Here is a 22,808-nt window from a genome sequence, read left to right as displayed (position 1 = left end):
CATAGCATTGAGCAAAAGCTCCTGAAGAAAAAGCTATGGTGATTACTGTGTTATTATATTCTGTCTTTTTGGGCAAAATTAAAAATGCATCGTAACTTGCAAAGACTAAACCTAGTGGCATTATTGAACAGCATAGACTGGGAAATTCTTACCGGCGGGGAGTACTTTGTGACATTGTATTACTCAATGTGATATGCTGTGGATTCACCAAGATCTTTTCCACTTGAAATGATGGAAGAATTTTGTATAAAAATGTATGTCTTAATGTATATGTGCATATCTCTATCTGTCCATAGTAGGACTGTTGGGGTGCAAGGAGCAAATGCCTCCTGCAAAAAACATTTTCATCACAATAATAGCATGTTCTGAAATGTGTTTTTTATTTTGTGTAGAATTTCAGTTAAGTTTTTAGATGTTGAGGCTCACAGTATTGGGTCTCACACTTCTGATTAGGAGTCATATGAGTGTGTGTGTGTGTGTGTGTGTGTATGTCTGTCATGCGCGTGTGTATGTGTGTGCGTGTGTGTGTGTGTGTGTGTGTGTGTGTGTGTGTGTGTGTGTGTGTGTGTGTGTGTGTATACACACATGTATCTGTGTCTGTGTAGATGTGTATGTGCAGGTATGTGCATGTATGTGAGACAGAGAGACAGTTTCAGTTCATATTGTGAATGCTTATTAAATAGACTTACCCTTGGATACTGGCTCAGTGCTGACTTTGAAGAACTTCCCTGCTTTCTCCTACCTAAAAAAAGATGTAAATGTATAAATTTGTGCATTCCATTTCAGAATGATAAAAACATTAATGTACATAATTTACATGGCTTTTGTACAGAGGGTATCAGGTAAAACCCTTCTTAAGTGTAACAGACATTCAACAAACGGTAATAGTTATCATAATTCATGTATACTGCATTAAATATAGGCATGTGAGTAAAGTTTCAAAGGGAAAAGAAGTACAAAACAAATCTGAGTCTCTCGGGCATTCATATAATATAACCAGACCTGCAGAGAATTTTGTTTGTCTATCTGTTGGTCTGTCTTATAGACAAACTGTGTTTTACAGACATAAATACATTTTGTCCAGTTTTTAAAACAATATAATGACTTGAAAATTGTTACGCTCACATGGCAGAATGAGAGGGGCAAACAAGTTATGTAGTTACCATAATGATAGTGCAATGAATCATGTAAAGTGTGAGTTCTCAACTTGTCATATCTGACTCGGCAACATCAGTGCTCCAGCCTCGAGTCCCTTTAAGAAATTTCCCGCCTACAATACACTGCTTCCTTTAGTTACCTCAGCTCTAGTTTTGCACCTTGCCTGAAAGATAACCTGTCTAGGACTAACAAATCCCTCAGGTCCTACAAAAACAAGGAAGGGCAAGGGGGGAGGTATGTTGTATTGGACAGACATGAATGAAAGGATCAAGGAATATGGTAACTACATAGCTTTCACATTCTATTCATTCAGGCCATCTGATCTGAGATACCATTCAGAATGCCAAGCTACTATACATCCAGGTTGGTATCATGACAGGAAAATCTTCAGGACAGAATGACCAAAGGATGCTCCACCCAGGAAATGTGGTCCAACCTATAATACTTGATGAAGGTATTCATGGAAGACAAGGTGGCAGTTTCACAAATATCTGTTGAAGAGCTTTTGAAGAAGGAAGTAGAGGTTGGAGCAGGTTGAGTGGAATATGATCTTGGCTTGCTAAGGAAGGGCTTGTTGTGAAAAGTGTAAATAAAGTAGATACAGTATGAAAGCCACCTAGAAAGAGAAACTAGAGAAATTTTATGTCCCAAAGTGTTAGGAGCTAAAGAAACAAATAGCTGAGAATCCTTCCTGAAGGATTTGGTTCTGAGAAGGTAGAAGTGCATTTGTCTATGTACAACTATAGTATTGAAGAATGCCTTCTTCTTTGTTGGACCACTTAGGAAAGAAGACTGTGCTGAATGGGTTGTGATATATTAAACTCAGAAATTGCTTTTGGAAGGATAGCTGGATTAATCCTTAATGATGCCCTGACTTTGAGGAATACTAGATATGGGGCAGATGAAGACTATGCATAAAGCTCCAAAATCTTTCTAACAGATGTAATGGCCACCAAAAAGAGTTTACCATGAAAGAAATTTCAGCACAAAAGAAGAAGATGGTTCAAAAGGAGGCTTATTCAGAGCTTCTAATACCAGATTTAGGGCCCATGAAGGGATTAGTTCTCTGATGGGAGGTCTAAGTAAAAGGATTATTTGGCAGAAAGCCTTACAGAGTTTATGGGTAGCTAGTGAACATTCCTGAAAACTGACATGAAATTTGGCGATAGCAGGAAACTGCACTTCAATAGCTAGAACCAGAGTCGAACATGTGCACCAAAAAACACAGGGCTGAAAAGGGGCTAATGTTCTTAGAGGGTATTCTTGTCAGAAAAATATGGTATCAAGTAGCATTCTGCATATTATCCCTCTTACAAATTTGTCTTGCATGATGGACTGACATGCTGCCAGGTAAAAGGAGAGATGACCACCCACTGCATCCAGAGGGGAGCAGTTGGACAGACCTTCAGGGATGTTGAGTTCATCTGTCATGGAAGGGCCATGATATCCATGGTTCTGAGGACTGCCTCAGCCTCTGGTCTAACTTTTGTTGAAGGGTCTGCCATGACTGCATCTATCAGAAGATGAATTGAACTGTTGTCATTTAGGCTTTCTAAACTAGAGTGAATGAGATCTCTTTTGGTTTTTGCTAGATGATCCCTGTGGAGCCTTGAACTTAACTCCAAAGGCAAAAAAAGTCAAGCCATCATTGTTCACACTTCTTTATCTTTTCCTTCATCAATGGGCCACACAAGGAAAACCCTTGAAATGGGCTGTTGGTGAGAGATGCTTTAAAGTGACTCATAAAATCACAAAGGTGCAGCCCTGCATAGTATCTCATCACTATACTAGTTCCAGCTGCTCTACCCATTCCATCCACTGCACTGTACGTAAGGCACATGAAGAGGGTGGTGATACTGGACATGGTAGTCAAGGTTGTCGCTAGCCATTTTCTCGATTCTGTTGTCAGTCAGTGGAGGTTTCAGGTACATAGGTTTTGCTGCATTAAATCTTTCTTAAATTGATTCATATGTGTGGCGTAGTTCAATGCTCTTAATGCAAAAGTGCCTGAAGTGTAAGCCCACTTCCCAAGAGTATCTATTGCCCTAGTCTCCTTGCTGGGGGGGGGGGTAAATAGAAGCTAAGTCCTCAGGCAGCTCTTTTGTAGTAGCTGTCAACATAATTATGAAGTCAGCTAAGGGGGCTTTGTCCAAGCTGGGTGATCTTTGGTTGGGTGGAGTATTTTTTTAAGGTTTTAGAAGGATTGTTTCACTGATACTAGGCTACTGCCATGGCCTCCTGACTGCTAAGCTGATCAGCTTGTCAACTGGGTGCACCACCCGGAAAGTAGATGGGGCCAAACTATAATCTTCAAAACATGCTGCGTATTCCTGAGAGGGGAGATCAATGGATCAGTATCCTCTCTGATGCATAACTCTAACATTTTACTGAAAGAGGGGGTTATCAGGATCCATCTCAATCCTCTGAGTCAATATCTGATACTGGCAACTCTGATGGTGAGTCCAACTGATTATTCTTGCACATCTTCTTCTTTGGCACATTAGGGGAGGTGTCACCTAACTCATCAGAGGACTGAGGCTGCTTCTGAGCAAAGATTTGAAGCTTATGGATTGACTCTGACCAAATGATGTCAGATGGAAAGAAGACAAGAATAAGTAAATGTCATGGGATGGAACCAAATTAGATGGGGACTGCACTTCTGCTCTCTTTGGAAAAGTGATGATTCTCCCCAGCACCTGGAAGGCCAATCCAACCTTCATCAGAATCAAGGACACTACCCCAGCTGACAGATCCATCCTCCCTTTGAAGAAATGACCAGAGCCAAAGGAGGGATTCCTGACATTGAGAAGGGGGAGGGCCTGATGAAGGGATCAGAAGTCTAAAAAGACAAAGTCTCTAAAATAACCAATGAAGCAATATGTGACAACCCCAAAAATGGTGCCAAGACCCCAAGCTTGAGTTCTCAACTCTGAGAATGCGTCAGTTCCTAAAAGATCAGGGGCAAATGATCAGATCCATAATATGTAGTGCCGAAACTTAGTGGAGTGTCTGCACCAGGGCCACAGGTCTAGGGTGAATGGGCAATTCTGACAGATGGACCATTGAAGGAACTAGTATGGGAGGTGTCTGGGTCAATCTGTCTACCACTGGAGCTGAAGGAGATGGAATGATTCCTATCTCAATCTGTGTCTTTTGGAGGTTCCACATCAGACAGTCCAGGTCTGCTTCTGATGTGCTTCTGTAAGAAGTGAAGGACGTAATGGACTCCACCAAAGAAGATATGGATTGGGGGCATTGGACTATTTTTTCTATTCAACCCATGGTTCTGGATCCATTGGAGGCATGTAACTAGGAATGTATACCATGGGCATACTGATCCTCTGTGTTTTTGGTGCAGAGAACAGACCTGTAAGCTCAGATGGCATCTTCTTTGACTCAGGCTCATTGTGATTTGAGGTCTTATCAGAGGATTTTTTCAGTTTTGCCATCTCTGGATTTAGTGGTAACAGCTCTTTCAAAACAAGCTTTTTCATTATGTCAGCTAAGGCTCTAAGCCTGAAGCCAGCACAAATATCGCACTCAATCTGTAAATGAGGTACCCCCCAAACATACCACTCAAAAGTCATGCATGCCTTGTGGGGATCTTGCATCCATAAAGGGGACAATTCTTAAAGCTTTTAGTTTATCCATAATAGGTTCATAGGTTCATATGTTCATACTACGCTATCGGCCCTAGGGCCTATGCAAGCCTAGCATGACAATTCCCTGGATATTTCTTCCTACAATATTTACTTCCCTGGACCCCTGTCTAGCAGGGCGACTGACGTGATCCCCGCCGTGAATTTCTTATCTCCCATCTAATTGTCAAGGTTCCTTCTGAAGAGGGCCAAGGAGGCACTCTGCTTGATATGTATGGGCAGCCTATTTCAGAGTTTGGGGAGTCTCTGGGTCAGGAACCTATCCATCCAGCATGTTTTGTTCATTATAATATTAATCACATTATAAAGGCACTGCTAGTGAATAATTAGTGACACTGTATAAACACACTGCTGCTAAGCAAATTTAGAGAAACAGAGATGTGGATAAGAAAAATAAAAAATGGTAAATAATGGTAAATAATTTTACACTGTGCATTTAACTATAAATACTATCAACTAACTAGAAGATTATTACTGTTTATAGAGAAGTAATAGGCTAGTTGCCCTTACGGACCATTTTAAATTTAACCAACTGTCTTTGGTGAGAACCAAGCCTTGTACCTCTTGTCTATGAGGTAAATACCATAACCATTATACCAACTCCAAATGCATTAAGAGAGAGAGAAGCCTTTTTATCAACCTCAAGTCTGTTAAAAATGAAGAAGGAGGCAGGAAATGGGCCACAAGGAATGGGCTAATAGTGCTCAACTGTCCAGATTTTCGCAGAATGTCCAGATTTTTTCCCTTGCATTTTTGGTCTGCATCTCATAAAATTGTGGTTTTCTAGCAAATCACTGGCATATCATTGAGGACAGAAGTCAGAAAAGAATGGCAGATATTTGAGTTTCAGACTTCATATACTTCAGAAAAGTCATGCTACTGCAAAATCTATTATTCTTCTACTTTCTAAGTTTGTAAGAGCAATATTTAAAAAGTGTCCCTATTTTTGGGCCTTTGTGCCCCATTATTGATGGCTTTGCCTAGATTTCTTGCTCTAGGAGGTTGAGAGATATGGCTAATAGGAAGGAGAGCTTTAGCTTTAAACTGCTTAAATCTATTTTAACACACCAAACAACTTCAGAAACGATCTAAACAACCCATTCTGTTAACTATATATATAAAGGATATGAAAAGGAAGCTAATAGAAAATTACAAGAAGGAGTAGTTAGCTGAGAGTAGAGATTGCTTCCTTTCACTATGATGGCAAAGGAGATCAGAGGTAACTAAAGGAAGAGGTGCACTGTGGAAGTGAAAATTCTTAAATGGGCTCTAGGCTGGAGCATTGACGGATTCAACAATGGGCTCAAGGTTCCACATGCTAGATCGGACTGACTGACTGAATAGGATCTGAACGCAGTAAATGCTAAGTTTTACAGGGTTTTAAATGAAAAAGATCAATCTGCTTATTAAGCTGGTAAAGCATAAATGTTTCTATACACTGATCCTGATATGAATCTGGTGAAGAAGACTCCATCTTATACTTTTATAACGTAAGTATAAGCCACACATTTCAGCACTTTAAAGCAGAAAGATAATAATAAAATAATCAGTGCAATTATATAATTATGTTGTGTACTACTTTGAGCTATGTTTGGTGTCGTAGCTATTCATTTTTTGTAATTCTGTGGAATGTGTCTTCTGGAAGCTCACCTTCTTTTTAGCCCCTTTCTTGTGGCACATTTCCCACCTCGTTCTTCATTTTAACAGACTTTGGGTTGGTAAATAAAATCGTTAACAGACTTTGGGTTCGTATAATGCTTTGTGGCAAACTTAGTGATTCTGTTACAACTCTATTCTAATTTCATTAAGTATTGTTTTACATTAATGAGACTTGATGAGCCATATATTAGAGATGGAAGTAGAAGTGTCTTGAGCAGCTGAGAGTATGGCTGATTCTGATAGGTGTAGTTTGATCTGTGTAGCTTCCTTAGCTTTAGAGTAGTTCTACTTAGTGCACAGACAACATGATCAAACTTCAGGTATTAACCTAGAATAACTCCAGTCAAGGCTAAATATTTTATGAGAGCATTATTACTATTGATTTATTTTTTGTTGCTTTTACTGCAGCCTGCAGCTGACTTATCAGATGGTAGCAGTGCCTCTCCTCATTTTCTGGGTCTTTATCCTAGTCAAACCTAGTCCAACCCACATTCTGATCCATTGCGAAGACCAAGGTATCCCACTGCAGCATCATACAGGTGCTGTTTTTCCCCCCTTCTTTAAGCTCTATTCCCCATGTCTGTCTTGGAAAGATCCCACAGGTAGTGTGAGGGATGGGTGGACAGCACTAAACCACCTCTCATTTCTGCCAAGGCTGATGTCAGCAAGCCCCCCCCCCCCCCCCATTGGTATACATATTAAAGTGGCTTTCCCTGGCCTTCACCAGAGCAATCTAACTGCATTGTGTGCCCCATGCATGTGATGCCTCCCTCTTCCCCTCCCTAGAGCATTATGCAGAGATTTTATGTTGAATTTGAAATTATTACTGTAGATTGCATCAGCTGAAAAGAATCACTTCAGTATTTTTTAGCATATAGGAGCAATTGAGATCCAGCTAGTCATTTTTTCTAGAATACCAAATGATTCTTTTGTGACTGGAGTTTAACTAACAATGATTCTGTGCATTACAGAGTACAGTCATCCCTGTATTGTACAACTGAGGCTGTTCCACTTATCATTTACATGAATATGTTAAGCAAGCAAAAATGTCTGGCAGGGTGTGTAATGTTTTGTAAATAATGTACACCCAGGGGTGTTCTGAGACCTGACACCACAGGCAGTGGGCCTCTACACTCCTGGAAGGGCATTATTTCCACAATAAAACACACACCCTGGAGGGCATTATTGTGCTTAGAGAATGGGCTGGCTGTAGAATTACTTTGTATTTGTTTGTTGTTGTTTTTTTTCTTAAGCACTGCATATATATTTATAATAATTTTGATGTAAAATAGTTCCTCCACCTACTGTTTCAGACTTACTGTAGTCACTAAATAATGAGTTACATTTGCGTTTCCAACTATATCGTAGCTGTTAACTATCAGGGACAAATCTCAACAGAATCTGTAACTAATGCAGAAGTAAGCAGGGACACTTTTAAAATATTAGTACTATTAATATGAGACATTGACAAAATAAGAGAGTGGCCATGGTGGTGGTGCAATGGTTAGTGTTGTTGTCTCACAGTAAGAGTTTCTTCAGTTCAGGTCTCAGCTGGGGTGCCTTCTGTGCAGAGTCTGCATTTCCTCCCTGCAGTTGTGTGGATTTCTTCTGGATGCTCCAGTTTAATCCCACACTCCAAAAACATGCAGTAGGTGGGTTGGACTTTCTCAAATTGAATGTGCGTGTGTATGCCTTCTTTGAAAATTGGGCACCGGGCTGGCAACTTAACACTGTAAAACCGCCAGTGCCAATCATTCTGCAGACCAATGATCTGCTGTGGCAACCCCTAATGGGAGCAGCTGAATGACAAAGAAGTTTGGCAGAATAAGAGAATGTGAATTAATATACATTTCCTGAAGTAAAAAAGTAGATAGCTTTCATTGTTTATTAAGTCTAGTTCAGCACCTTTTCTCCAAAAGCTTGCATTTTTAGAAGGAATTGAGGGAAGTAGACCTAAGATTTGAGTCAAAATCAGGGGTGCCCCTGAAAAGTCGAGGGCAGGTGAGAAGTATGGACTCCATATCCTTCAGAAAATGCAAGTTAACACAAATAATGTTATTATAGCAATTTTCTAATTTTATAAGAGTGATATTTAAAATCTGTCCCTATTTTTGAGCCTTTGTTCCTCCACTATTTTAGGCTTTATCTGGATTTGTTGAGCTAAGAGGTTGAGAGGTATGCACACTTATTTGAAAGAGTTGAATCCACTGCTTGATTGAGCTCTCTGTCTCTCAGACACACACACATACACACACACACACACACACACACACACACACACACACACACACACACACACACACACACACACACTTTTCTATTTTTGTTATTATTTGTTTACTTTAATTTTACACTCACTAAAGTGCTACTTATTGAGAGTAAAATAATGGCTTGACCGCTCTTACCCACGCAAGCTTATACTCACACTCACACAACACATACTTTTATTTTCTTTTTAATTTTCTTTATTTTTTATTTTACACTCGCTAAACATCAGAAGCGCTATTGAGTATAAAATAATGTCATCCATTATCTCTGTTACAGTCCAAGTTCCAAAGTTACTTAACATGCTGCGATGAAGTGGGAGACTCTTTTTTTTCAGTGGGCATTACCTATACATTAACAGCATGCTGGAGAACGTTCATTATCCAATCAGAGTGGCAAAGTACTGGTTGCCTCTTCTCTAAACAATAATGGACCTAGGATGGATTTTTGTATTAAATTGGCACTTTGGCAAGAAGAATAAGGGCTTCACTTGTAGATATATTGTAACTGAGAAAGCTTTAAAGCTAGGTTATGGCATCCTTACTCATATGTAGTTTGGCTAATCTAGTAACATACTTAGTGAAGTCATTACAAAATATAATCAGAAGCCTTTGTCAAGTCTAGAAAAGGGACATTACATGATGACCTGGGTTTCTCAGCCGATTTATTTTAAGAAAATACATAATGCAGTTTCCTGACTATGACCAAGATAAAACCATGCTAAGCAGGACAACTTAAGTTGTTTTTTTATTAGATGACCAGAAATTTGATTATGAACAATTTTTTAAGGATTTTAAAGAGGGGTGATAGGAACGCTATTGTTGCTATTCTGTCATTTGAGAAATCTAGTGAAGTATCAATTTTTGTAAAATTACTGTTTCCATAACTAGGACAACTATACTTCTTTGATAGCTCTCTTTAGATGTACCAGTATATGCTTAGTGATTACCAGATAGACAAAGGTATTCAAATTCAGGGACAGTATCTGGTGCTCGAGTCAATCTGAGGTTTGTATTTCTTTTTTCTTGATGTGATCATCAGATATGGGGTGTAGCATAAATCCACCAAGGTATGATCCCTTCTGCATTTTAAAGTCGTGCACTTGTTTTTATTTATCGTTGACGTGGCTACTTGAATAAAATGGAAGTTAATTTTGCAATCAGCATTATAACTGGACATGTCACATAAAGGACTTGGTTGAAACGTTTGCCACATTTTAGCAGAATAATAAGAGAGATGAAATTATTTTGTAGTGTTTTTGTGCATGGTCTGTGCATTTATGAAATAGATTGCATTTTGACTTTTGGTGTTATCTATTTGCCCTGTAGAGTTGAAAATTAACTGAAAATGAGTCAGATTTTAATTTTTTTCACGATTTATCACTGAGAGACATATCATTTATTTGGTATTTAATGCTGGCAACACTGCAAGTCTATGCCTTCCTTTCTTTTTACATAGTGGAACCAATGAGTTATGCATGGATTGACTGATTGATTGACTGCATTTCATTACTGAGGTAGTCCATCTGGGTGGAGGCTCGGGGTGAAAAGGTCCATGTGTACATTTACATGCAATTACATATATAAGAGCTCCATAAGTACATTTACATACAATTGTATAAATAAAAGCTCTGCACATTCATTTACATACAACCTACATACAATTAGCATTAGATAAACATACACTTGTAGATAAGATTTCCATTGACAGTGAAGTACTCAGGGGCGGCTCATCCTATCGGACTGCCAGACTGCAGCTCTTCCACCTAGAAAAACAGAAAAAAAAATCTGCAAAACAAAAAATTTATTTGAACTCAGACTGCCTTTATTGGCAGTCCAGATATGGATTAAGAGGTACCCAGCAATCATTGCTGTGAGATACCAGAAATCTGTGTGGTGACAACCGCACAGAATAGAGGAGCTCCAGACTGCTTCAGCTGCAGTCAGAGCCAATGAGGAGGACTGAGCTGCTCTTGCGGGACTGTCAGTGAGCGACTGAGTGGGCTTCAGGACAAAGGCGGCAGGTAGGTGTTTGGATTGTGGGCTTGCTGGATAGGTGTTCGTTCGGTCGCTGGAGTTTGTGAGCTTTCTGGATTACCGGGTAGGTGTTCGGTCTTCGGTGTTCGGTCGACTGCATGGGCTTCGGGACAAAGGCAGCAGGTAGGTGTTTGGATTGTGGGCTTGCTGGTTGGGTGTTTGTTCGGTCGGTGTGTGTGTGTGTGTGTGTGTGTGTGTGTGTGTGTGTGTGTGTGTGTGTGTGTGTGTGTGTGTGTGTGTGTGTGTGTGTGTGTGTGTGTGTGTGTGTGTGTGTCTGTCTGTGTAAAATGCCCCAGTTACTATATACTGGTGGCTAGAGAACAAATGGTGTTGGGTAGAGATAACTCAGGCTTGAACTCTGTACCTTGTATGCAGGTGTTAAGGACCTGAATTCCCTACCCACCACCATTTGTAAAAAAAATTGCAGATTTTTGCCTCATATTTGGTCTGATCTGTTCCTCATAATATCTGTGGTTTCTGAATGTTGCCGCGCTTGATATTTGATGGTGCAGTGGTAGTATTGTTGCTTGACACCTGCAGGTTCTCAGGTTTGATTCTTGGCTAGGGTTCCTTCTGTGTGGGGTCTGCATCTTCTCCCTGTCTTTGTGTGGGTTTGCTTTTGTATCCTCCCATGTTATAAAGACATGTCTGCATTATTTCTTCCTAGGCCTCTGCTGAAAATTGTTTTTTTGTTCCAATTCAGATTGTCCTGATTAACAAATGTTAATTAAAATTGACAGGCATTTGAATTTCAGACTTCATATTCTTCAGAAAATACATAGTAACACAACCTTTTATTCTAGCAATTTTCTAAGTTTATAAGATGAATATTTGAAATGTGTCCTTATTTTTGGGACTGTATTACCCCATTATTGGCTTTGTTCAGGTTTTTTGTGCTAAGGTTGACAACTATGGCAAGAACTGAATTCACTGAATATGTCTGAGGGCTGTATTCCCTCATTACTGGGTTTGTCCAGGTGTTTTGTACTAAGAGGTTGACAGTTATGGTAAGAACTGAATTCATTAAATGATAGCCATTTAAGTTTCAGTCTTCCTCTCTTTCACAAAGCAGCTGATATGACGTAGCGGTATGTTGCACTGACTGTTTTGCACAGGGACCTTGGCAGTAAAAGGTATGGTGGTAACACAGCATTTTCTACAACTTTCCAAGATTATACAAGCAATGTTCAATGTGTCCCTGGTTCTTGGCCTTTTGAGCCCCCCCCCCCCCAATTAATTTGGCTTTTTCCAGATTTCTTGCACTGCGAAGTTGAGATGCAGTTGAGTATTGAGTAGATTTTACAAGGAGCTGAGAGCTGCAGGGGAAGATAAGTTTAGTGCTGCTTATAGAAAGTCAGCTTGCAATGTTAATAACACAACAGGTTGTGTACTTGCTTTTGAAATATAAAGGTTTTTGCTAGCAGAAACCTCTTCATTAGTTACAGATTTATTTAATGTGGAATTATTTAGATGACTTTTTTACTTCTTCAGAGATTGTGCATATTTACTGATAATGGTGGACTGTAAAATTGTGCATATTTACTGATAATGGTGGACTATAGAAGTTTGAGTAGACTTTTATGATGGAAATGTTCTGACTTGGGCAGTTTTGTCATTATTGCTGCATGCATTTTGTTTAATTGTTTACTGGAAAAATGTTCAAAACAATAGGAAGGTGTATCAAAGAGCACATGTATGTTTCATATGCAAGGGGCCTATGATTTGAAAACAGCCCAGAATTAATCTTTATCTGCCACTGGTAAAATGTATTTTCTTTGAATGTGGATTTCAATGCTGTTTCAATGAATGTGAGTTTCAAGGGCAGAGAAGTTTTAATGATAGGTTTGTTTAGCAGATGTCTTAGGGTTTGTGCTGTAAAATGCAAAATAAAACTTTCAAATGAAGTCCAAATCATCATAGAAGTAAATCAGTATGCAAATTAGTGTTTATGGTAAACGGAGTGAAATAGCCAAGTAATGGATCATTGGAATGGCTGCAGGAGGAGGCTCCCAAAATGCAAAATAAAACTTTCAAATGAAGTCCAAATCATCATAGAAGTAAATCAGTATGCAAATTAGTGTTTATGGTAAACGGAGTGAAATAGCCAAGTAATGGATCATTGGAATGGCTGCAGGAGGAGGCTCCATTCGACCATGATTTTGTGAGGGGGAAGGGCGGCAAACTTAGACAGCCCCAGCTGAACTGTACCTCCCAACTGTCCAGATTTTCAAAGAATGAATAGATTTTTGCTTCTTATTTTTGGTTTGTTCCTCATAAAATTTGTGGTTTTCTGGCAAATCATTTAGGAATTAAGTCACTAAATAATGACACACTGAGTTTCAGACTTCATAACCAATGCATGCTAAAGTAAGACTTGTTGTTCTATCAACTGTCTCAGTTTATACAAGAGCAATTTTTAGTACTGTTTATATGTTCCCCAATATATTTGGCCTTGTCCAGATTTATTGCATTAACAGGTTGAGAGGTACATGCAAATAAATTGCTTTATAGAATTAGGCATAGCCAAACCTCTCAACTGTCCCTGATTTTGGCTCAAAATGTTGCTCTTCCCCTAATAATCCCTCCGCAAAATAGCAATTTTGGAAGAAAACATGGAGGCTTTACAATTAAGAAATAACTGTAATCATAGTTATAGATTACTTTTATTTCAGAAATGCATGTAGATTCTTTTATTTTGTCAGCTGCTCAAGTTAGCAGTACTAATATTAAAGTGTCTCTTCTTTGACAGGTTCCCAGCTGTATCGTGTGGCTATTTTATATTTTTACATCACATTTTTGGTCCATTTTTCATAAAATTGTGTTTTTTGACAAATTAGTGACAAATCATTAAAGACTGAAGTTAGAAAATAATGACAGACATTTGAGTTTCAGATTTCATACCATTCAGAAAATTCATACTAATGCAAGACCTATTCTATTATCTTTCTAAGTTTATAAGAGCAATATTTTAAAAATTGTCCTTGTTTTTGGGCCTTTGTCCCACTTCTTTGTATGGCTTTGTCCAGATTTCTTGCTCTGAGGTTGAGAGGTATGACAAATGTGTCAGGGTCATCACAGTCAGCCAGAGACATTTCAAATTGTGACATACTTGTTGCACCCCACTCCCCCATGTAGTGACTCTGGATGTGTCGAAGCAAGGCAAGGAGTAGTTATGCAGTGTAAATGTGCAGGGTATCCCCCCATCCAAGGTAGACACAAGTACTAGAGTGGCTTTTCATCTGTCCTTGATTTTTGCAGAATGGTCTGGTTTCTGTCATATTTTTTGTACTGTTGATTTATGCTTATTACTCAAAGTGCCTGTTGCTCTGTGTTTAAGTAGCAATACTTTAATGACCATCAGGTAAGCTTGGCTGAGATTGTAAGATGCAAGTAAGATTTAATAAGCATACTGTTAAAGAACTGCCAACAGTGAAAGCCTTTCTGTTGTTGCCATGTAGAGAATACTTAACTAGATAATGTATAAGCCTTGGGTATTGAAATGCATATGACAGTATTTGTAATAATGGACAGAATTACATTATTTTAAGAAGCTCATTGCACTTGTAGACTTCCAGTCATCTCTGCAGGCTTTACCCGTAAACTAAACAGAATGCCAATCGTGTGGTCCATAACCTGTACAGTAATCCTTTTAAGCAATGTATCTTGAGCTTATTTCTTGTTTGCTTTTCATTTTTTACTTTGATCATGTTTTCCTCATGAAACAAGTAGATAGTTGTCAGGCAGCAGGTCTTTTTTTGGATAATGAACATTTTTACAAGTGGGGGTATCAGAGATTTCTACTTTCAGCATGTTACTTGGTACTTTAATAAAGCTGAATATAAATTATAATTAGAACTGCAGTGCAAGAAGTGGTTTGAGTTGAGTGCTGCTTGTTTTTCTTATACTTGATTTTGACTGGCATTCCATTAATGCATTTAAAAAAGTAATTTATTTTTTCATGCCTCACAACCTTTTTGTTTCCATCTAGATATTAAGTAAGCTGTCATTCAGCCAATGCCTTGAAATATTTTATTCTTCTACACTTCATTTTGTCTTGATTGGACTCTCATAATGACAGTGTATTTAGTTAGTTTTTGTGGTTTTGAGAATAGCTCCTCCCCTTTCTAGTTGGTCGCACCCCTTCCCATTGACCCCACCCATTCAGCTGTCTCCTGCAGCCCCCCCCTTTGATTAGAAGTCACCAGCTGCCACTGCAAGTACTCTGACAAATGACTAACACAGAAGACTGAGATACATGTTGACAGAGATTATTTTATTTGGACTAAGTACAATTAGTAGGTGTGCAACTATAGTCAACTGTAAAGCAAAAACAAACAAAAAAATACTTCCAACAACCAGGTACCTGTGTCCAAATACACACAAAGTCCAAGTAGCAAGAATAAGCAGATGGACCCAGGCAAGGCTCTTCTCTCCAGTGTAAAAGTTAGGTTTATTCACAGTACAAACTGCACAAGCGTTTTCATAAACAGCTTCATTAGGTGCTTAAAATGACATAAAAATACCCCCTCCTTTTATACACATAATTACAAATCACATGACTTTACTAATTATTCATCACATGACACTGACATTACATCAGAACAGTTCCAACACAATAAAACATTTTATTAGAAATAAAATGAAAATATACAAAACACTCTTTAAATTACCTAAACAAAGGTCTTGACTTAAGTTTAGGTCTTAGGGGGACATGGTCATTCAGGCCGTGTCCTGCATCCCCCCCTTAATCTGACTATCCAAGTTGCTTTTAACTCCTCAGTGTGGTTACGTATATCACCTGCTCTTACACTTAGGTAAATCCCGCCCATTACCATAAACTTAAAAACATGTGATGGATCTGTACTAATAATGTTTGGCTAAGGCACTAACTTTGTTCCTTTTAGTAATATGATACAGGTGTTCATGAAGCCTGTCTTTGAAACATCTATCAGTCTTCCTAATATAAAATTTCCTACAGCTTAAACAGTGAGCAAGATAAACTATATGTTTAGTTTCACATGTGGCGCTAACTTTAAACTTGTACTTCTTTTGATCAGGATGGTCAAATTCTGAACTAGTATCTATCTCACTACAAAACGTGCATTTACCACAAGGTAAAGTCCCTGTAGACTCATGTTCATAATGCCTGCCCTTAGGATAACAAAATCTCCTTTTCAAGGATTTCTTGTTCCTAAGTAGGAACTTAGATGCATTTTCTAACACTGTAGCTATTTTTTTATCAGTAGTCAGGATACTCCAGTGCCTTTGAATAATGTCCATATATTTATCAACATCACTGGTATAGCTTAAGGGTACCTTCAGCTTATTCCTACCCTGCCTCATTCCATCCTTAGACTTCTGTCTTTCTCCATTTGAATAATAGGGTTTAGTTCTAGTGTCTCTCATGTTCACAACATCTACTACATTAGTTTGAATCATCCCTTAATTATATAGCTAATAATCTTCAATAATACTTTATTATGGATAGTCAGATTAAGGGGGGATGCAGGACATGGCCTGAATGACCATGTTCCCCTAAGACCTAAACTTATGTCAAGACCTTTGTGTAGGTATTTTAAAGAGTGTTTTGTATATTTTTATTTTATTTTTAATCAAATGTTTTATTGTGTTGGAACTGTTCTGATGTAATGTCAGTGTCATGTGATGAATAATTAGTAAAGTCATGTGATTTGTAATTAGGTGTATAAAAGGAGGGGGTATTTTTGTGTCATTGTAAGCACCTGATGAAGTTGTTTGTGAAAGCAGTTGTGGAGTTTGTACTGTGAGTAAACCTGATTTTTACACTGGGGAGAAGAGTCTTGCCTGGGTCCGTCTGCTTATTCTTGCTATATAGTCAATTCTAGTTAAAGTAAGGATTGGAAAGGGGAGACAAATGTCCTCAGAGAAGAGAGAAAGGTACAAGAAATAGTAGAGGGAGATGACAGGAAAGGAAGGACTGTGTGAGGTTATAGGAGGAAACAGGTGAGGACTGAGTTGTAAACTTGGGATGGCACAAGCACAGAGTCATTAGTCTGTGAAGTACTGTTTTAGTTATATTTTAAAGGACTTTGTGTTTTGGAGTGCCCTTTTACAGAAAGGAAGCAAGTTCCAGACCACAGAGATATAAAAAGAATACAGTGATTTCCCAGAGGTATCGTTTAGATATGTTCAGCAGAATAAGTTAACAGCTTTATCAAGAGACAAGTATTTAACTGGTTTCCAGTTACATTTTGTAACTGATTAGGATAGTTTATGGATGAATGTGTTTTAAAATGATGGTGTCAGGCCTCAGAATACCCCTGAGCATATGTTATTTTTACAATAACACACACTCTGTTGAGCATTATTGCTTGTATACTGAACACTTTTTAGTGTTCTGTGGAGACATAGTATCATGCTTTCCAGAAAAGTTTTAGCCTTTATCCTCATTGTCATTTGAAGCCATATAATATTGCCTTGTGAAGAATATTTAACAATAATCCATGACTGGGTGTAGGTAAATCAGGATTTGGCCATGAAGAAAACTAGCAACTAACAATCAAAACACTCCAATATATTCGACCAAGAGTGTGCTCCACTCCAACCTGGTAGCACATGCATAAATCCTAAGTACTAACAAACCACCAAGATGTAAAAACGGGTTGGTTTAATGTTTTATAACATTGAATGTAGCACTTTTGTCCCTTAACATACAGGACTTCTTCAGAGTTAATCATGGATGTACCCGTGGCTGATTACAAGTGATTAAACAAGGACAACCATAGTAAAGTCTGCATTGCCCACACACACACAGGGGTAGATTATTGCTATTATACAATTACATTATTTAAGAAAAAAAGTCTTAATTTTTGTAAATAAAGTCTTAACTTTTATAAATAACATCATTGTATAAAAAGACTTTAGTGCGCTTCTGATGGCTTCTTGTAGTTTGGGACATCCAAGATACATACTGCACGTCCTATGCGGCTGCACAGAACATTGCTGTCTCTGCCATTTTTTTAATCAGTCTGTTGAGATATCTTTTGTGGAGTATAAATGTTCTGTGTTTCTATATTTCTTAGAATGTACAGCTGTTCACCTCATATACCTGGTCTGTTTTTTTTTATTACAGTTGTGGTTTGCTGGTGTATCAGTGAGGAATGAAGTCACTAAATAATGAGATATAGCTCCATTTTGGTAAATAAGAGGTTGTAAGATATGCAGTAGAGCTGCTTATAGGGGCATCTTGGCATCAAAATCTGAGATTTATTTTAATAAAGTATATTCTTCTACTCCAGAGAGCAGTTTACTACTGTGGGATAGTTTTTTCTTTGTACATTTGAAATTATCCCTTTAGCAGCATGAAGAAAGTTAATTGACAGCACTTGCTCCTATCAGAAACACTTAATTTACAATAAGCACACTGACTGGTTTGTCCAATCAGTGTGCACATTTCTGAATGTGAAATTAGTTTTATTGCATTACAGGCTTTTCACTGTTTTGTGAAATCGCAGGTCCTTGCCTTGTGAGAACTTAGTATTCACTCATAGTACTTATGAGATAACAGAACACTTTGATAAAAGCACAGGCTTGTTGACATCATCTACTCTTCATACATTGTTGTGTTTTTCCTGACAACATTTGTAGTATGCCTTTTTCACATGATACAGTAGAAGCTGATTTTCAGATCACAGAATAACTAACTGAAACATTAGTACAAGATAACATCACCCTTGAAAGTAGCAAATGTAATGAGAAGATACTTACGCCTCCATTTTACGAGAAGAGTAATTAGTAAAATGAGCAGAAGCAGAAATGCGACACATCCAATCACAATTCCAGCCACAGCACCTCCACTAAGGCAGTAGTCTATAAAAAAAGATATAAATTAATAATTGTATGAAGAAATGGTTAACGTTTAAGACAAAAGTTGATGTAAAGAGCAGCTACATATGCTTGCATGTGTACCTCTTAATTTTTAGCGCAATAATTCTGGACAAAGGCAAAAATAATGGGGGACAAGTGCCCAGAATTAGGGACATGATTTAAATATTGATTTTATAAACTTAGAAAGATGATAGAATAACAGGTTTTGCTATGGTATGCATTTTCTGAAGAATATGAAGTCTAAACCTTACTTTTCTGTCATTGTTTAGTAACTTAAATCCTCAATGATTTGGACCCCCAAAAACACATTTTTTTGAGGAACAGACTAGAAATATGTGGCTACAATTTGGGCATTCTGCAAAATTCTTGAATGCTGAGAGGTATACTTGCATGAAGTCATTAGGTACAAAGCTTATATAGGAGCATTGGACTTAAGTATCATATAAAAACACAGCATACACTTTTAATTCCCCTAGTCTGATATGTTAGTTTGCAGCTGACAAGTACATTGAAAAAAGTGTCACCATGACAAAATAATGAGTTTGCACGGAGAATTAAAGCTCTTTACTGTTTCTGATCTGATTCTAATAGCTAAGGACAGAGGGCTTGATTAATTCCATCTTCATTTGCCTACTGTGTGACATTGAGCAAGTCACTTGACCAGACAGCACTCCCAGATCACCCCCTCAAAGGATATATTTGTATCCAGTAAGCTTACCAAGGTAACACATGTATTAAAAAAAGTTTCAGTTTCACTTTCCTTATTTAAGTAACTGTGTCTTTCTTATTTTTGCTGGCACATTATACATAAAGAATGATATATTACTGAATTAAATAATTGCTTCCTGGAAGAGTATACTTATCAGGAAAGTAAGCTTTCTTTGTATTTTGTAAGAGTACACCGATCTTCTAAGGAGACTTACATAAACTCCTGACATTATTATACTCATTAAAGTCTTACCGTTTTCTGAGTCTAATTTCTGAAGTCCTGGTACAGATATATACTCAAGACAGAAACAGCATGGTGGCATAATTTGCAAAGCATGCACATTGGCCTGCATTATACCCCAACTTAAGATGTACAGGGCTGGACTTTTAAAAAAAAATTTTTGCAAAGCAATTATGAAAATATGATTTGTTATATTTATATTAATGCAAAAAAAGAAGTGAAATTATTTTGTGTTGGCAGAAGCATATGCAAGTAGTGGATGTTAGTAAAAAAATTACATTAAAACATGATATGTAATATGAAGACAACCTGAGATATAAATGTTTCTTTGGTAAAGCATTTTGAATTTGCAAAGCATGCACATTGGCCTACATTATACCTGAACTTGAGATGTACAGGGCTGGACTTTAAAAAAAATGTTTGCAAAGCAATTATGAAAAATATGATTTGTTATATTTATATTAATGCAAAAAAAGAAGTGAAATTACTTTGTGTTGCAGTGGCATATGCAAGTAGCAGATGTTAGTAAAAAATGACATTAAAACATGATATGTAATATGAAGACAACCTGAGATATAAATGTTTCTTTGGTAAAGTATTTTGAGTATTAACAATAGTTTTATATCTGTATTAAAATCATAAAGGTTATGTGTCATACAAGTAAACAAATAATGCCATATTAAGTTGCACACATTTTTATCACTGATGTTTGCCACCTAATATGAATGGTTTTGCAGATTAATATTGTTTTTGAATTATTGCAAAACTATTACATGCATTATTTTTATAGATTACATATCACAAAATGCAGAGTGCTACCTGAACTTGTCTTACATCACTGGAAAGATCTCAAACAAAGTAACAATTTGCTCACTAAGGACTTAGGTCACCGTCTATCTGCCATTCTTATTGAGATATAACCATTTGCTTGACCATCGCTAATATTTTTTAACTAATCACATACTATTTTTATTTTATAAATCTGCAATATAAAATCAGCATCAACATAAAGACCTTTGATACTAACACCAGTGCATATCTCACTGACTAATGAAGTAGTTTCATATTTTGCATTATTTGTAACTCATTTCATTTATGAGATATTGCAAATCATATGACTTGTATTTTCAATACAGGAATTTGTAGAAAAGTTGTTAGGAAGGCAGTGACTTCCTGGCTTAGAAGACATCAGGTGACAAAGGGAATAGTTAGGCTTCTGATTCTCAAGATTGAATGAGTTAACCAATATATTTTGTGACTTCATTACCTAGTGATGCATGTCTCTGCTAAAACAGGATAATTTTTTCTGTAATAGAATGTCCATCACTCCAACATGTGATTAGGAATCATTTGATTGGACACCTTCGGGAGTAAGTTTTAAACTGCTTATGTCACAGGGAATTGCAGGACAACTGAGAAGCTCAATGCAAACATGCAATCTGAGAGCTAAACCATCATCTAAAAGAAATAAAATCAAATGAATCCCATGACAGCACCACATTTGCTTCATTGAAGCTTATTTAGTATTCAGTATTTTCTGTACATACTACTGATTTACTCATACCTTTACTTGGCAGTATCTGTAGAAATAAATTTCTTGTATTTGCTTTAAGAACTCTTAAAAGGTAACCATGATCTGTTGTCAGAAATACTTCAATTGCTTCCGTTTCCTTTTAAACATCATGTGTTTAGTCAGTATCCTTAATTAAATTTAAATGCCAATCTAAGTCGTTTAAACTGTGCGGATCTTCACAGCATCACGGTTTGCTCTATTTTACTTGTATGCATGTTTATATTGCATATGCTCTACTTCCTTTCATAGTTTTATTAATTTAAATAATAAGTGCCTGATTGCTTGTTCTTACAAAAGACAACAATAATGTCCAAGCAGCTTTGGTAAGACTGAATCTCTCTATCTCTTTCTTTCTGCAGATTCTAAAAACAAAATGTTAACTCACTATCCAGCTGGGGTTCTGTGTAAAATGCCAGAGGACATCTTACTAGTCTTTTCTTTTCCAAAAGCGTGCAATATATATTTTTTATTTCATTCTGACTCAAAAACTTACAAGATGCCCAGGGAAAATACAGTTGTGTCTGCCCCATAGATGATACTTATGATACTTAAGAAAAAGATATTTAATAATGAGGGCTCTGTACTTGCATCTCAAACTGAAGTTGTCCTTAAAGATCCCTCTGACCCAGTATTATTTTATTTTTCATGGCATTTCATGCATTTTATAATGACAGTTGATCTCTGCATATGTACATCAAGCCATAGCTGATTCATCTACTGCCAATGCCTGTCCTCCATTTGTTTCTCGACTCATTCAGCTCTTCAGCTAAAGAGACAAAAAAAAAATCAGCATTCCCTTGTCTGGTTCTCCAGCCAGAACCACATGCCCTCAGGTCATAGCTCTCAACCGGAACAAATGGGCAAAATGTGGAAACACATACTATGGCTTTACTAACAACTTCAACTAGGAAGGTCATAGGATGGTTAAAATAACACTGAATGTGTGACAGACTCTTTCAATGTGGAACTTTGAACATGAACTTTTTTAAGACCCCCAAATGATGCGTCCTCATAATGAGGTACACTTGAGAGGTATGCCTCAGGTCTTCAGTTCCAGAAAAAAAAAAAGAGCTTCTGTTTTTAACTGTAACAAACTGGTAGCCACATCTGTAGTAATTTGCTTGCTACAGCAATTCTGAAGTGTATTTGTGTCATGCATTCAGAAATGTCTGTACAGAAAAGAATGCAGGAGCTACATTTCTCACTCATGCCCTCTAGCACCTTATCCCTGGGGCTGCTACCCCTTTGCCCCACCCATGCTACTCTCCTGTGTTTTATAACAAAGACTGTTTTTTTGGACTGATACACATCACAGAATGACAATGGAAAAACATTTTCAAAACACTATGTTATCTGCATTACAGAAGAGAGTGAAATGTTTGTGCAAATTGAAAAAAAGATATGAGCTGTCTATACCATTAGAATTAATTAATAGGCTACTAATATTAAGAAATGATGTGTTATTACCCTTTAAGTTCTCCATTTGAATTAGATGTTATGTTTACAAAAAATGTATTTTGGACTTAAAGTTAATGTTGAAATTTTGCATTGCCAAACGTAGCTTCATGGCAATAAAATTCATAAAACGCAGCCAAGAAAGAAAACTCCAAAAATTTCTGTTTAATGTTCATACGTTCATAAAT

The 22,808-nt window shown here is 37.4% G+C and overlaps 1 protein-coding gene across 1 annotated transcript in view; it reads right to left on the bottom strand.

Annotated features, from left to right (window-relative positions):
- Positions 1-22,808, bottom strand: part of LOC122809290 (carcinoembryonic antigen-related cell adhesion molecule 2-like) — a 443,608-nt gene that overhangs the window by 118,695 nt on the left and 302,105 nt on the right. Inside the window, exons 7-8 of the mRNA XM_044080666.1 lie at positions 18,524-18,625; positions 690-742 (exon numbers count right to left, since the gene is read on the bottom strand). Of these exons, the coding sequence (XP_043936601.1) occupies positions 690-742; positions 18,524-18,625 (155 nt within the window). The remainder of the gene's footprint in view (positions 1-689; positions 743-18,523; positions 18,626-22,808) is intronic.

The sequence above is a fragment of the Protopterus annectens genome, chromosome 8.part0, assembly GCF_019279795.1.
Source record: "Protopterus annectens isolate FY-2018-M chromosome 8.part0, PAN1.0, whole genome shotgun sequence".
NCBI classification, from domain to species: domain Eukaryota; kingdom Metazoa; phylum Chordata; order Ceratodontiformes; family Protopteridae; genus Protopterus; species Protopterus annectens.
The sequence above is the reverse complement of the archived record's forward strand: the minus strand, read 5'-3'. Positions and strand labels throughout refer to the sequence as shown.